This window comes from Aegilops tauschii, chromosome 1 (genome assembly GCF_002575655.3).
Source record: "Aegilops tauschii subsp. strangulata cultivar AL8/78 chromosome 1, Aet v6.0, whole genome shotgun sequence".
Taxonomy (NCBI): Eukaryota; Viridiplantae; Streptophyta; class Magnoliopsida; order Poales; family Poaceae; genus Aegilops; species Aegilops tauschii.
Genome location: NC_053035.3, coordinates 257,407,432 through 257,424,662, shown reverse-complemented (window position 1 = coordinate 257,424,662; position 17,231 = coordinate 257,407,432). Strand labels below are relative to the sequence as shown.

General features: G+C 47.9%; 1 protein-coding gene across 1 annotated transcript; it reads left to right on the top strand.

The window, feature by feature from the left end:
• Window positions 1-9,441: 9,441 nt before the first annotated feature.
• On the top strand, window positions 9,442-11,289 carry LOC109745694 (putative ripening-related protein 6). Its single transcript, XM_040402993.3, has one exon. The coding sequence runs from the start codon at window positions 10,517-10,519 to the stop codon at window positions 11,042-11,044; it is 528 nt and encodes a 175-aa protein (XP_040258927.1). The 5' UTR covers window positions 9,442-10,516; the 3' UTR covers window positions 11,045-11,289.
• Window positions 11,290-17,231: the final 5,942 nt, after the last annotated feature.

Genomic DNA, 17,231 nt, shown 5'->3' with positions numbered 1-17,231 from the left:
CGAGTGCTTGCCTACGATGAAGTAGTGCAAGGTCAGCACCGGCGTGACGACACTGTGCTACTCAAGGAGAACCGTCTCCGGGCTGCTACGCATGCTGCACGCTACCAACAAGCCCTGTGTCGCTATCACAGCCGCAGGGTTCATGCCCGGTGTTTTGAGGAAGGTGACCTTGTCCTTAGGCGCGTTCAGTCTGCCAAGGGTACAAACAAGTTATCACCGAAGTGGGAAGGCCCTTACCGGGTGGTATGAGTCACCAGACCCGGCGCGATCCGTCTAGAGATCGGAGATGGCACCCAGTTGCAAAACTCATGGACTATTGAGCATCTCCGTAAGTACTACCTGTAAGGCGCGAGGATGTCGGGCACTGCCCGACAGCCACCCTTTTGTACAGGCCTTGCCTCAGCTGCATGTAACCCCTTGTACAAAGTCGGGGCGATGACCCCGTGCAAGAGAAAATAAAGAAGTGTTGTAGGGGGCCCCACCTAAGATTGCATGCATGCATGCATGAGCACACCAAGATCACTGCATGAGCACACCAAGATCACTGCATAAGCATTTCATGAGCATTTGCATATGCATATAGATAGGATTGCATCCTGCATTCATTCTCATCTACATGGAGTTGCAGGTTCCTGCCGTGAACTTGGCTTCGACAAGGATAAGAAGATTGCGCGACACAGCGATCCCCGGCAAAGCCGAACATATAAGTTTTGCCTCTTGTCCATTAGTGTTCTGTAAGGCTATAACTTTGCATGAGAAAACCTCGCCTCTCTTTTGAAACTTAGGTGCTCCCGGCCATGACTCGAACGTTGATTTAGTCAGGATGGTCACAGTAGCCTTTGATAAAAAGGAGCTGGCGGGGGGTTGGCCCCTCTATCTGTTCCCCGACAGACAAATAGGGTGCCGGCAGGATATCCTGCCGGGGAAAACTCGTTTATTTTTATTGAAGAGGCACTCCACCTCTGCATGGACATACACATGCACGGGTTCCCGGCAAGGTTCATCTTTTTCATTCATATGCTAATACAGGTACAAGCATTACACAACACAAAGATGGACTTGAGAGATTACATTATTTGAATTAAAATTTGGCAATTGCCTACAATTTTAAGATCGAAAAAAGATAAGTTCCCCGTTACGCCTTTTCCCTTGTCCATCCCCTACAGGAAGAGGTTGAAGGGACCGGAGGCGGGCACAGCTGGGATTTGGCGCCTCCCCAGGATCAGGACAGCGCCTCTCCCCAGCAAGGAGGAAGAAACCGGAGGGCAGGCGTGGATGGTGACGGTGCCGGAGGGCCAGATGGGAGGCACGGAATCACCGGCAAACACGACTCGTCAGAATGGCCGTCCCCGTTCTTGACGCGTCGTGGGTTGCCATTGCCGTCCACATCACTACCACCCGAAGACCTCGGCACGACCACCATGCTCTCTAAACCTTCCCACAGAGAGCATGGTCGTCCCCGGGAGCCCTAGCATTAGAAGTCACCGCACGTCTTGAAGACGTGTGAGAAGACAAGGAGCCTCCCTGTTCGACGAGACGACCGCGCCCAGGAGGAGCCACATTCGTCCCTGTCAGCGGCAAATCTCTCCTATGGCCCCTTCCCGATGCCGCCAAAGGAAGAAGAATGAGGAGCGGTCGACTACCACGCGTCGTGCCCACCTCGAGCCGTGACGTGGTGTTGGCCACGTCCCCTCCCACTGAAGTCAAGGCTACGGGCGACCCGGTGGCAAGCGCACCGGGATTGCCACTCCCGCGTCAGCGCCGCGCCGCCCGAACCTCCCTCTTAGGTTCGAGGGAGGCCCCAAGCAGAAGCCCGGGGCTGACCCCAGGCTCCTCTCTTCGGCATCATCGGTGGAAGCAGAGGACAAGGAAAGAAGAAGAGAAATTTACAAAGATGGATGACTCCGACATCCTCCGCCCCTCCTTTTATAGGCGAGACGAGGAGGGGGACTGCTCCATCAACGGGCGGCCACCGTCTTCCTCCACCAATTCAAGGCGGACGAACCCACCTCAAGATGCTCTCCCGCGCCACGCGCCTCCGTTACCTACGCCGTGCGCGCGATGCATGCAGCATACATGGCTAAGGATAAGGGCGCGCGGTGGGAAGAGTAAACTGGCAGTTTCCACCCGTTGCGTTAAAGTCATTCATGGGCCATCACTGCAGCAGCCCCACCACTATTGTATTTACACCACGCGCGGGGAAACCGGAAAATGGCCCGAAATCAAGACTAATGAAGCAGCAAAAGAAACCTCAAGGGGCCAACCCCTTCAGCGATCCCGCCTGTGCACGTATTAGGCCCTACCCCGACGACGCTCAGCAGCGTGTTCGGGGCAGACCCGGGGGCTTCTGTCGGTGCAACAAACCCTGGGTCCGTTGCCCAACTGTGCACAGGCACAAGGTCAAGATTGAAGCACCAGCTCAAGTCAGAGATTGAAGAACCAAGAGATTCGAAGAGCCAATATGCGGCTTAGAAAAACCAAGATCAAGCCAGAGGAGCAAGGTATCGGCAAGAGAAGGGCCTCCCTTGCCGAGCAGGCGAGCCCGGCAAGGGGCAAGGCCACCACCAAAAGCGAGCAATCAAGGCTCCCCGGCAAGGTCTGCTGGGGCTCACGAGGGTTGAACCACCCCACCAACCACTCAAGCACGACCCACGTCGTCGATCAGTGCGGTGTCAAGCCGCAAGGTGATTAAGTGGCAGCCATTCGCCACATGGCAGCCATTTCCTACAGAAGAAGCCTACAAATGATACCTGTCCTGCGACGTGTCAAGGGAACAGGGGCGAAGCTGGCAAGACAGCCCGGTAAGCCTTGCCGGGCAACCAGTGATGTGACACTAAGCGGTGCATTTAATGCACCCTGTCAGCCCATAGAGTTAGGTATGATAGCACTGTTTGCTATCATATCAGTGGATAATGACCACTTTGCCATTGTGGTGACCCCTTAATCTATAAAAGGAGGCCCATGGCACCCGTAGGAGGGGTTAGAGAGTTGAGTAATCCGCACCACCATACGTGTGTAGTCGTTGCTGCCCTACGGTTCCCCTGTCGGGCAAAGTGTACTACGTTTCACCACTACCATTCCACCATCAACCCAAAAAAGCAGGAGTAGGGTCTTACGCCTCGCGGTGGCCCGAACCTAGGTAAATTGCTCGTGTGATCTTTGTCGTGGTGCCGTGCGTTGCTCCGCTCTTTGTACAACGCGCCATCCCCCTGCCGAACCAGCAAGGGGCCTCCTGGTCCCATAGGTGGCCGTGGATATCCCGTGACAACTTGCGGCGGCTGGAATTGATTTTCGTCGACTCCTCTAGGGTTTCTGGAATATTGGGGTATTTATAGAGTAAAGAGGCGGTGCAGGAGGCCACGGAGGTGGGCACAACCCACCAGGGCATGCCTGGGCCCCCAGGCACGCCCAGGTGGGTTGTGCCCCCCTCGGGGCACCCCTCTTGTACTTATTTGGCCCATCATGTGTCTTCTGGCCCAGAAAAATTCTTCAAAAAATTTCGCTGCGTTTGGACTCCGTTTGGTATTGATTTTCTGCGAAGTAAAAAATCAAGCAAAAAACAGCAACTGGCACTGGGCACTATGTCAATTGGTTAGTCCCAAAAAATTATATAAAGTTGCTATAAAATGATTGTAAAGCATCCAAGAATGATAATATAACAGCACGGAACAATAAAAAATTATAGATACGTTGGAGATGGAAATAACATCTTGACTGGCACGAGTCCTGCATCAAGAATCAGTTGTCCTACTGGAGGCCCTATCCGTCGCGTGGGGTTGCCTCAATAATTAAGATAATGAAATCAGACGAGAGCTTTGGGTGTTTAATGACTACACCTCATGAATTCCCAATGATAGGATCCATGTTACCCTACTGTATTGGTGTTCCGTATAACACTACAGGGTCTCCTTGCTCCTAGCCTCACTGGTGCTTGATCTCCATGATCCTGGGTACCAGCGGGGAAGAAGATCACACACAAGACAAGAGACATCTATGGAAATTTTTATTTCACACATATGAGATGTTAGTTCAAAGTCCTTCCATTGACCCCCACAATAAATACATACAGTTGCAAGGCCTATGTCCCATACCTTACCGAACTACTCACACATGGAGGTCACATCACGAGAAGAAAACATTCAAGAACACATCTTGAAGATAAATTGATTGCAAATATGGCTTACAATGGATGCCGTGTGCGATGCATGATTACAAGTATGAACTAGATGAGGAAGCACTATGATGGTGATGGTGGCTATGGAGATGGAAATGGCGACGGCTAGGGTTTGTGGATGATGATGAAGATGGTTCTGTTCTCACTTCTGTCGACGCTCCCCTGTTGACATTTCGATGGGGTCCCGTTTATAAAAGTTGTCTAGGTAGAAAATCTTCCTCGGTTTCTACACCATACGGGCGCAAGCGCTCATATGGAACGCCGTCTTTTGCCCTGTCTTCGCAGGTGGACCTCCTGGCGATTTCTTCTTTCTTCATTTCCATTCCCTTGTATATTCCACATGATTTCTTCCCTTTATAGCCCATTTCCTATGGAAACACTGAAGGAAATATGCCCTAGAGGCAATAATAAAGTTATTATTTATTTCCTTATTTCATGATAAATGTTTATTATTCATGCTAGAATTGTATTAACCGGAAACTTAGTACATATGTGAATACATAGACAAAACAAAGTGTCCCTAGTATGCCTCTACTTGACTAGCTCGTTTATCAAAGATGGTTATGTTTCCTAAACCATCGACATGTGTTGTCATTTGATGAACGGGATCACATAGGAGAATGATGTGATGGACAAGACCCATTCGTTAGCTTAGCATTATGATCATTACAGTTTCATTGCTACTGCTTTCTTCATGACTTATACATGTTCCTCAGACTATGAGATTATGCAACTCCCGAATACCGGAGGAACACCTTGTGTGCTATCAAACGTCACAACATAACTGGGTGATTATAAAGATGCTCTACAGGTGTCTCCGATGGTGTTTGTTGGGTTGGCATAGATCGAGATTAGGATTTGTCACTCCGTGTTTCAGAGAGGTATCTCTGGGCCCTCTCGGTAATGCACATCACTATAAGCCTTGCAAGCAATGTGACTAATGAGTTAGTTGCGGGATGATGCATTATGGAACGAGTAAAGACACTTGCCAGTAATGAGACTGAACTAGGTATTGAGATACCGACGATCGAATCTCGGGCAAGTAACATACTGATGACAAAGGGAACAACATATGTTGTTATGCGGTTTGAGTGTTTGACCGATAAAGATCTTCATAGAATATGTGTGAGACAATATGAGCATCCAGGTTCCTCTATTGGTTATTGACCGAAGATGAGTCTCGATCATGTCTACATAGTTCTCGAACCCGTAGGGTCCGCATGCTTAACATTCGATAACGATCGGTATTATGAGTTTATGTGTTTTGATGTAAGGTTGTTAGGAGTCCCGGATGAGATCACGGACATGACGAGGAGTCTCGGAATGGCCTAGACATAAAGGTTCATATATAGGACGATAGTATTTGGACATCGGAAGTGTTCTGGGGGTACTGGGTACGTATCGGGTCACCGGAAAGGGGTTCCGGGCACCCCCGGCCAAGATATGGGCCTTATTGGGCCTAGGGCGGGACAGACCAGCCCCTAGTGGGCTGGTGCGCCCCATATATGGCCGAATAGGGTGGGGGAAGGAAAGGGAGAGGAGAGAAAGGAAGGGGGCAATTCGGCCTCCCCTTTCCTTCTCTCCCCCCTCTCCTCTTTCCTTCTCCCTCCGGAAAACATGGAAAGGGGGGAGGCCGAATAGGATTAGGCCCCAAGTAGGATTCCTCCTACTTAGGGCGCGCCTCCTGCTGCTCCCTCCCCCTCCCACCTATATATATGTGGGGAGGGCACCGCTAGAACACACAACAGATAATCTCTTAGCCGTGTGCGGTGCCCCCCTCCACAGTTACACACCTCGGTCATATCGTCATAGTGCTTAGGCGAAGCCCTACACCGGTAACTTCATCTTCACCATCGCCACGCCGTCGTGCTGACGAAACTCTCCCTCGGCCTCAACTGGATCAAGAGTACGAGGGACGTCATCGAGCTGAACGTGTGCTGAACACGGAGGTGCCGTACGTTTGGTGCTAGGATCGGTCGGATTGTGAAGACGTATGACTACATCAACTGCGTTGTCATAACGCTTCCGCTTTCGGTCTACGAGGGTACGTGGACAACACTCTCCCCTCTTGTTGCTATGCATCACCTAGATGGATCTTGCGTGTGCGTAGGAATTTTTTTGAAATTACTGCGTTCCCCAACAAACACATCAAAGATAGGATTTAGGGAATATTTTGCATTCATTAGTCATTAGTAGCAATATCAGAGCGAATATCTCTTTTTAAATGAAATATCTCAGTTTAAACAAGGGTGGATGATCAACTCCCCCAAGATTAAACTTGATCGTCCTCGAGCAACATAGAGAGAAATCCGAATCATAAGGAACTCAGTTGTTTAAACCAAAATAACGAGAAGGTTTTGGTTCACTTACGATCGGTATGCCTAGATAGCCCTCCGCTTCCTGACTTGAAAACTTAGCATATCTGTAGCGGTGGCATGGTTATTGTGCAAGTGTTAGTGAAGCAAAGATAATCAACACAAAGTCTTTGATCTACTAGATAAAACAACTTTGCAACACTGCATTCTATTTATTCTAGACAACACTTGCTTGCCGGGAATGCACAAAAGAGTTTTCTTTGATAGAGCCATAAAAACAAAGGTTAGGGAGTGAAAAGCATGTCGAAAAACACGATGCTCTAATGCTCATAAACACACCCACAATTATCTCATCCTCAAGGCTCTTAAGCACTTTATTTCAATCATTGTTTACTAAAACTTTGGTTGTAACATGAAGGGATTATGCCAAATAAGTGATGATACATAGAGTTTCATTGTGGCTTAATGTTTGGGAACTATAGACCTTTGATATTTGTCTCCTTCGAGCTCTTTTGATCAGTCCCCTTTATTGACCACATACACACCCATTCAAGAGAAAGACGAATAATATGTGTTTGTAGTGTTGCCACTATGTACGTAACAAAATCATAGCCGACAGACGAAGCGCCAACGTCAGGATCCGGGGAGGGGGCGACAAGGGTGGCAACAGACGAAGCACCAACGTTCGGAAACCAGCTGCCACAACATCGACAGCGTCGTGGTTGAAGGAGCGGCTAAGAGGCTTCCAGAGCTACAAGAAACCATAGAGTTTAAATATAGCATTAGTAGGCCTTCTCAGGGAGAACTCTCAATGACAAGCTTATTATGAATTGTCCAAAGCGTCCAAGCAAGCCTCCAGTTCGCCAGCTACCTAATGTGGTGTGTCCCAATCACGAAAGCTAGCAATTCCTCGAAGAGATCCGGAAAGTTTGAATGGCACCAACCACCACCAAGAACCTCATGGAAGTAGCTCCAAAGGAATTGAGCAGAGGCACACGTGGAGAAGAAGTGGTTAGAATCCCCCTCCGTGTCACAGAGGAAGCATGTGTTGTCCCCCGGCCCATTATGTTTGAGTACCTCCAGCCTGAAGGAACTCGATCGTGAATCCATTGCCACAAGAAAATCCAGTTTTTTAGTGGCAACTTGACTGACCAGAGCTGGGACAGAGGATCCAGTCCAGGCACAACCGTAATAGCACCATATAGCGATTTGATGGATAAATGACCACAACTCTCAAGGCGCCAAGAGATCGCATCCAGTTCAAGGCTCGATGTTGAAGTGCGACATAGTCCAGGAGATCATCCCAAGCCATGACCTCAAGGGGGCTGAAAACATGACGGAAAGCTAGGTTCCCTAGATCCATCAGGGCCTTAACCGAGATATGGGACATCAGATGCAGAACAGAGTCAAAAATCTAGTTGTGAAGGGCTGGGCACCAGCCCAACGATCAAAGCAAAACAGGGGTCGATGATCCGGACCCCACCGAGATCAACAACCCAATCCAAAGGATAGGGAGCAGTTAGATTATGCATTGCCAGAATTGGGAGCCTCACGATCGTTGGCAGAAGGCCAACGATTGGCCCTGAAGGTATTCGCCCAGATAATGTCCAACCATAGTCCCCCATCTTTATTAGCAATGCGCCACAACCATTTGGTCAACAAAATGATGTTCATGCGCTTCTACGGCATAATCCAAGGCCACCCTGGTCCTTGGGTTTACATATTTCTGTCCACCGTAACATATGGTATTTTTGCATATTGCCATCACCTGCCCAAAAAAATTGATTGGAATTTGGCAATCTCATGATGGAGGGTTTCATGTAGGCTACACAAGTTCATGATAAACATGAGGATGCTCGACAAGGACGAGTTAATCAACATCGTTCGAGAAGCCTTGGAGAGCCACCTGCCCTGCAAAGGCTCAACCCTCTGCTAGATCTTGGTTACAGACGACCGAAGATCGGAAATAGAGAGCCAGGAATCACTAATGGGGATCCCCAGGTAGGACGTGGGGGAGGATCCCAGTGGGCAGTTCAGACGATTGGCGATGCTAAGCCTCTCGCCATCAGAATAATCTAACACCATGACTTCGCTTTTAGTGAAGTTGACGGTGAGGCTAAACATCTGTTGGAAACACAGCAGGAGGAGCTTGAGGTTCACAATATCAAGGTTCGAGCCCTCGGCCATGATCGTATCATTGGCATACTGGAGGAGGGAAACCCCACCGCCAGGGATGAGGTGTGGGGCAACCCCTCGAATATGGCTGGCTAGCTTTGCAGCGTCAAGGATGACAGCAAGAGTGTCAATCACCATGTTAAACAGAATGGGGAAAAAGCCCTATCTAACCCCGTAGAAGGTGGGGAAGAAGGGACCCACTTGCTCATTAATGTTGACCACCGTGTGTCCACTGGAGACCAACTACATCACTCTGGTCACCCATCGGTCAGCGAACCCTTTCCAGAGCAAAACTTCCTGAAGGAAGGACCAGTGGACCATGTCATAGGCTTTATGGAAGTCGATCTTCAGGAACACGGCTTTCCGACGCCTAGTTTTCACCACATGGAGGACCCTGTGAAAAACGAGGACCCCATCGAGGATTAAACAACCTTGGATGAAAGCCGATTGGTTTGGATGAGTCAGACGATCAGCCAAGGGGGCGCCCTAGCTATTGGCGTGCACCTTAGACAAGATTCGGAGAATCACATTAATGACAGTGATCGGCCAGAACTCGCAAATGTCAGAGGCTCCAGACACCTTAGGAACTAGAGAGATAATGCCAACATTTTGCTGGGAAATGTCGAGGACACCCACATAGAGCTCCTCGAACATGGCCAATAACCTCGGGCTTCATGGAAGATTGGAAGAAGCGGACCGGCAAACCATCTGAGCCGGGCGCGGAGTCCAGGTTCATGCCCGGCGGAGGGGATTTTTCCGGTCGGACCGGCGGTCCAGTCCTGTTCTTAAACTATGTTGTCAAGTTGCGTTATGTGCAATTTGTCACAAATATGCGGTGTGCTTTTTTTTTTTTGCTAATGATGCATGCATTATGGTGGTTTTATGGATTTCACTCGGAATTTTTGGAAGGAGCGTAACCGGTGCATCTTCCCAACATGTTTACATGCAGCCGTGAGAAGTGGCCCTCCTAGAGCATGTCATCCTAGGTCGTTGCGGTTTGGCTATGTCTATTTTTTGTTCATTGTTTTTTATATAGATGACCATTCATGCCAAATGGTTGGCTATGTCTATTTAGGATGAGTGTTTTTTTTTGGCTCAAGAGATGTTTGAGTAGTAGCTATTGCATTTTGGAGTAGTTTGTTTTCTTGCTTATGTGCAAGCTGAGGTTGTTGAATTATTTCTTTGAAAATCCCATTCTGACATAAAAAATCTCGTTCTCCCTTTCATGAAGTGCAAGCTCTCGCGTGTCCAATGTGTATCGTAGTTTTTGGTGTAACATCCCTAAGACGGCTCACGTGATTATTAAACAACAGTTACACATTGGACTCACCAACAACTACCATACACTTGACTCTGTTATCTAGTAGTATTAATGTATTATCGTAGTACCTGACGATTAATCCGCTTGGATCCTGTAATTTCCTTGGTACGATCTCTCTGCCAAGAGCGACCTGCTCTGTTCTGCCCTCGGTTATTACCGCTGTAACACCAGCGACACCACGTAATCCAAACGAACTCTTCTCTACAATTCAGTTGTCTTCTAACGCAGCCATTTTTGTTCTGTATCGAGAACACCGAGCGAGTATCCTACTCAGCAAAACTCATCTATCTACACAAAACGATTATTTTGGGGTCTCTTACCCGACAGGTTAGGAGCCACACAAATGCCGCCATGCACACGTGTGACTAATTAAGTACGGCGCATCCCGTGCTTGGACTGCAGCTGGTTCTCGTGCATGCGCCTATATAAACTCCTCGAAGCAGCTTGATCAGAACCAAGTACGCACGCCAAGTCAAGTGCAAAGCTAGGCTAGCAAATGCTACTAGTACTTACCAGGCAGGAGGTTTAGCGATGGCAAACGCCAAGCTTGTAGTCATGGCCATCCTTGTAATCCTGCTGCAGGTGTCGACGTGCGCCGTGGCCCGGCACCACGCCAAGCCGGACCCGTGCGCCAGCGAGGACGACTCCGTGCCGGGCATGCTGCACAAGCACAAGCACAAGAAGCCCCACTGCCCCTCGCCGGGCGGCACCGGTGGTGGCGGCGGCCGCGGCGGCACCCCAGGCGTGATGACGGTGAACGGCTTCGAGAAGGGCCAGGAGGGCGGCCCGCCGTCGGAGTGCGACGGCAAGTTCCACAGCAACAAGGACATGATCGTGGCGCTGTCGACGAGGTGGTACGCGGGCGGACGCCGGTGCGGCAAGATGATCAACATCACCAGCAAGCATAACGGGCGCACCGTGCAGGCCAAGGTGGTGGACGAGTGCGACTCCAACCACGGCTGCAAGACCAATATCGTGGACACCTCCGAAGCCGTGTGGAAGGCGCTCGGGCTCGACAGCAACATCGGCGAGGTGCCCGTCACATGGTCCGACGCCTGAGACCATGTATTCCCCGGCCATGGATTCCAGGTTGCTCGAAGCCAGTTGCGTGGGAAAGTTCTCTAGCTGTTTCCTGGCCCTGGGTACGTACGTATGTATACGCTTGAAGTGTGAGTGTCGTTGTCAATCTCGATGGGTAGGTAGCTTGTCGAGTAGTTACTTCGTATAATAACAGAATAAAACAGCCTGCAAAAAACAAATAACAGAATAAAACTACCTCTGTGGATGGTAGTGCGTTTATCTTCTACTCCTACTAATATCCACGCGTGTGTACGTGTCGGTTTGAGTCTCAGTTTACTATCGCTGTTTCCTGTTGTGGAATATATATCATAATCATATACTCCGTATGTTGTAATTGTACTACGTTTACTACTTGTATATATAATACTCCTATATATATAAATAATGTTGCAGTACCTGTCTTATTCGAGGGCAAGAGTACCCTCACCGTCCTGCGTGCTGCGAGGTCTTTTAGGGGCTCTCTGTGCCATCCGATCTGTCCGGACAGCCCCCACCCGGACAACCCGCCTCGGAGCTCCATGACGGGTGGATCGCGGGCGCGCGGGGCAACCGCCATGGGCCGGTTCTGGTCGCGCCCGCGCGCGCCCTCCCCCTCCCCCCCCCCCCCCCCGGCGCTCGACAGGCCAACCCGGCCCATCAGTCGGCGTCTTCGACCTACGTCGGGCATGTTTGATCGCGACGGGTGGGTCGCGGTGTGTTTTGCCCGCATGAGCCAGGACCAAATGTCGACGTTGTCGCTTGCGCCGATCTAGTTCAGTCGCGATAGGAGGGGGGGTGTCGCACCCGCCTACGCCGGCTCGCATACAGAGGTGTGCATCGCGCCCTTGTGGGGCTAGGTGGTAAGGTTTCGTTGTCCTGTAAGCGTCTTTGTCTCTCGCTGGGGTCCAACTCATGGGCCTTGCGTTGGGATGGCCCCGTGCGTAACGGGCCAGCCAGACCCGCGTGTCAGCGTCATCGCTTTGCGCTGGGCTAGTTCAGTCGCGACAGGCGGGGCGTTCGTCGCCCCCGCCGGTTCGCGCGTGGAGGCATGCATCCCGCCCCCTAGGGCTAGACGGCCAGGTTTTGTTGGCCTATCAGCGTCATCGTCTCTACTTGGGCTCTAGTTGGGTGGTCGGACTCACGGGCCTTGCGTTGCCATGGCCCCGCACGCGATGGGCCGGCTATGCCCGCCTATCAGCGTCTTCACCCCTTGCCAGGCTCGTTCGTTCACGATAGGCGGGTCATGCGTGCCGCCCCTGACACTGACTTGCGGGCAGGGGCCCTCTCTGTTGGGGTGGTTCGCTCCTGCCAGCTGAGTCATTCTGTTTGAGTCGAGCATGCCCGTACGCCCGGCTGTGTGCTCTCTCATCGTTTAATGGACCCGGCCGCCAAGCCTAGCTTGTGCTAGCCGGTGTGTGTCAAGTCGGTATGTTTCGTGGTTGTTTTCGTCTTTTCCTTAAGATGATTGTGTTTTTTATAAGTTCGTTGTTTTATGTCGCACGACGGACGTTGTGTGTACTGGCTTGACCTAGCTGGTAGCCAGCAAGATCTTGAGGCGGATGTTCTCCAATGCGACCGCGGGCAGTCGCAGTGCCACTATTGCGTGGGAGAGGTCGTCGCCACGGAGGCAGGTGATGGAGGTGGACAGCGTGTTGCCTAGGTGCGTGGTCCGGAGGAGTTTTCGACAACTTTTATCCACTTAGGAGTAACTAGGGAAATGGCCATTAAGGAGTTTCTTCTGGACAATGCATCTGCCACAATATTCTATTTTCCTTTCTTGTATTCCAGGTGGAAATTAAATTCCAGTAGCTTCAACATTGATTTGTGTTGAATACTTAAGGATATCCTTTGGTCTGTCATGAATTTCAGGCTTTGATGGTCAGTTCTAATGATCAATTCATTTCCAAGGAAATTTCGTCTGCACCTTTTTAATGCCTCAATTATTGCTAGGGTCTCCTTTTCATAGGTAGATAAGTGCAACATTTCTTGGGCATAAGCTAGAGTTGTAGTATGCTACAGGTCTCTCCCTCTACATCATGACTACTCCCATACCAGTACCTGAAGCATCAGTGTCTAACACAAAAGGCTCTGAGAAATCAGGTATAGCCAATGTGGGCACATATGTAAAAATTACTTCGAGTTGTTGAAATATTGTCCCTTGTGTTTCGGTCCAGTAAAATTGCTCCTTCTTCAACACATCATGGAGGTCCTACCAATGGTGCCGAAATCCTTAACAAATCTTCTGTAATAGCCACAGAGACCAAGGAATGCCCTTAACCAGCAACCTTTGAGGGGTCAGTAGTAACCCCTCAGCAGAAATTATGTGTCCAAGGTAATCCATTTGGGGCACTGCAAACACACATTTTGAAAAGCTGGCAAACAACTTGTGTTCTTTGAGAAGGTCCAAAGCAACATATAGATGGTCCACATGTTCTTCATGTGTGTTGCTGAAAACCAAGATATCATAAAAACAATATGAATTTCCTCACACATCTGCAAAGATGTTGTTCACGAGGGATTGAAAGGTTCCAGAGGCATTAGTTAGCCCAAAGGGCATGACTAGGAACTCATGGTGCCCAAAGTAGGTTCTAAATCCAGTTTTAGGGATAGCCTTGTCATGCATTCTGATTTGGTGGTAACTAGATCTAAGATCCAGTTTGGAGAAAACCGTTGCTCCATGGAGTTCATCTAGGAGGTCCTCAATTACATGTATTGGGTACTTATTTCTTATTGTGGCAGCATTTAATCACCTATAGTCAATGCACAACCTCTAGGATCCATCTTTTTTTTCTTACTAGGATTGTTGGAGAAGAGTAGGGATTGTGGATCTCTCTTATGATCCTAGACATGAGTAAACGTTTCACTTGTATTTCCAATTCATCCTTTTGCAGGTGAGATATTTTGTAGGTCTTGTATTTGGAGGTATAGTGCCCTCCTTGAGTGGAATGGTATGGTCACAATCCCTTTTTGGAGGAAGACCAGTAGGTTATTTGAAAAATTCTTGGTATTGTTCCGGTAGCTGTGTTATTTTTGACAACTGAGCTGCAGAGGGGATCTTGAGGGTAGTGTCATGTATGAGTACAAAATGTAGGAGCTCCCCCTTCTGACATTTTTCACTTCACAAAGCTCAATGCCTGTTGTTGTAGCTATGTTATCACAAGTTGGAATGGTTACTAGTGTCTTTTGTCCTTTAGGAGAGATAGTTGTCTTGGTTGTAACTAAAAGATACTGGACTATGCTTTGCTGGCCAGTCACAACCCAGTATTATGTCATGGCCAGGGAGATCTAAAATTCTGAATGCTTGCTGAAATAAATGTGTACCGGCAGTAATGGAAGTGAAAAGTATATAAGATCTTGACCAGAGTTTGCCTCCCCCAGCTACAGACACCACTTTAGTCTCGTCCTTGATAATTGTACAACTTGTTTGGAGAGCAAATTTCAAGTTTAGTATAGGTAGAGTTGCTACCAGAGTCCACAAGTGAATTTCTTATTTGCCCCCAATATTTAGTACTATGGGAATAGAACAAACATTTTTAGATTGCATAGCTTTAAGGGGTATATTCATGCAGTGATCTTCCCCTTGTGATTTCTCCTCTTGTTCCTATTGTTCTATTTCTTCTGGTAGTTGTTGATTTTCTATGGGGTCCTCATGAGTTAACAGATGTATAACTGGAGCCTGCTTGCATTTGTGTCCATGGTGCCACTGGTCCCCACATATCCAACATTTTATTGGTTCCCTTGGTCTCTGAGTTACTATTGGAAGTTTTGTTTTAGTTGGTTTATCTAGGTTGCTGGTGAATTATTTTGTATAAGAAGTTGCATACTTGCCAGAGGAAGATAACTGAGTATACTTTGCTTTGGCAAGTGCTCCTTTCTCTAAATCAACAGTTAACGAGTAAACATCAATGATATTTGTGGGTCTCAAGGGCCTAAACTGGTATTTCAGGTGAGATCTTAGCCCATTTACATAACATTTAACAAACCATTGTTCTGTGCTATTTGGATTTTCTTCTTGAACAACTTCTATAAGGTCTTCAAATTGCTCAATATACTGCTCCACTGTCAGGTTGTTATGCTTGAATGTGTTAAACCTTTCATCCAGATCATACGAAGTAGAGGCTGAGAATTTATGTAATATTTTAGCATAAAATTGGGACCACACGAGCTACTTCTTGAGTAGCCCTGATCTTCTAAGCCTCTTCCAGTTGCATAGAGTTGTGCTAAATCACTTTGTACTCAGCTGGTGCTCCTGTCATCTGGAAATGTCTGTCACATTGCCTAATCCATCCTCCTGGATTAGTGCCATCAAACCTTGGGAATTCCATTCTGGGTCCCTTAGCAATGAACTTCAGAAATTTTGTTATCATTTCTCTTTCATACTCTCTGTAATAATCCTCTCATGGTGTTCTGACAAGTGGTGGCTGGAAGTTATGAAATCTTGGTGTGCCGTTTTCTAATTGGTGCAATAGGAGTCCTGAGTAAATGTCTTGGACTGAAATGTTGCCAAAACTAGATGACACCCGGCTGCGCTTTGCCACGGAACTAGTAACAAATAATTTGATGTTTAAAAACATTAGAAAGTTTATGAAACATAGTATAATTTTATGACAAATAACTTTGTCTGAAAGAAATATTGTTTAGAGTAAGCATCTAAGAAAAAATTGATGAAAAAGCTGAAAATGAGTGTGAGTTTTTTTTTAATTTATTACATTGACAATATATCAGTGAAGTGACATGAGATGAAAACTACGTTGAGTAGAGACAGTGGAGATATCTCAACCCTTGGCTAAACCTAAAATAACGATGACAAGTACAAATGTTCAGTACTTAGAAAAACATGAGTTCACTCATAATTTGATTTTCTATTAAAAAAGATTGCTTATAAATCATGAGGATCATTGTTGAGTAAATCATGCTTCTCACCGGATCAACCATGTGTAGTGTATTGCAGCCATTCATCACAATATACCAAGGAAGCTTAAATTCTTTCGTTTGTCTTGTCTGGTGTGCAACCATGCATGATTCCTCATTAGGTGAAGCATATTTCCATCATAAAAGGCAAATTAACTACCTTGGTGTATGCAATGGAACAAAATTGGGATTAAAAGGTTGCATGGGAATAGTGGATTCTTAAAAAAAAACTTGATGAGCTACCTCTTTGTATGCAACGGAGTCAAACTGGGATTATAAGGTTGTTTGGAACACTGGATGTTCGAGGTAATGAAGTCATCTAGCACAATTTTGTGGTCCATTAGGAGTAAAAGAGACATGAACAGAAAGCACAAGAGAACTGGAACGAGAATAGATGGTCGTTTGGGCTTTTCGGGATCAAACAATAGCATTAACAACACGTGAAGTCTAACCAAATGGTTGAGCAGGGACTCGTGCTAGATCTCTAGAGTGGATTGGATGACATCAATACATATATAGATAGCAAAAGAAACCTAGAATGATGTGGCTTCTTGAGGGTGCATAAAAAAACCTATTGGTTACTTGTGGCAAGTCTGCATGTGCATGAAGAGTTAGTGGGAGCATGTGCATGAAGACTTAGTGAGAAAGCATTTTAACATGGTGGACCTACTTGATGATGTGGATAGGTTGCATGTTAAGATAAATAGGATAGTGGGGATGAATCTCTTAGGTATATAGGACTAGGTGGAGTTGAACGTGTGTTGATATTGAGAGGAGCTAGATTTGGTGGCACTTGTGTTGCCAACAATCTAGTTTTCTCTTGCTCCAACTCAAATATCTTTTGCAGTCCGTCAGTGTAACGCTCCAGACACACCTGCGAGTTACTGGCTGTTACTCCTGGCGGGATCTAAACTAGCCCCACAGATCCATACTAGTCTTTCTTGTGCTTCTTATCCTCACTCGTGCGCACCTGAGACAAACTTACCAGTCAGTCACCCATCTTGAAATTGCTCCAAGCTGAGCACACTTTGTTGGGGAACGTAGTAATTTCAAAAAAATTCCTATGCACACGCAAGATCATGGTGATGCATAGCAACGAGAGGGGACAGTGTTGTCCACGTACCCTCGTAGACCGAAAGCGGAAGCGTTAGCACAACGCGGTTGATGTAGTCGTACGTCTTCACGATCCGACCGATCAAGTACCGAACGCACGGCACCTCCGAGTTCTGCACACGTTCAACTCGATGACGTCCCTTGAACTCCGATCCAGCCGAGT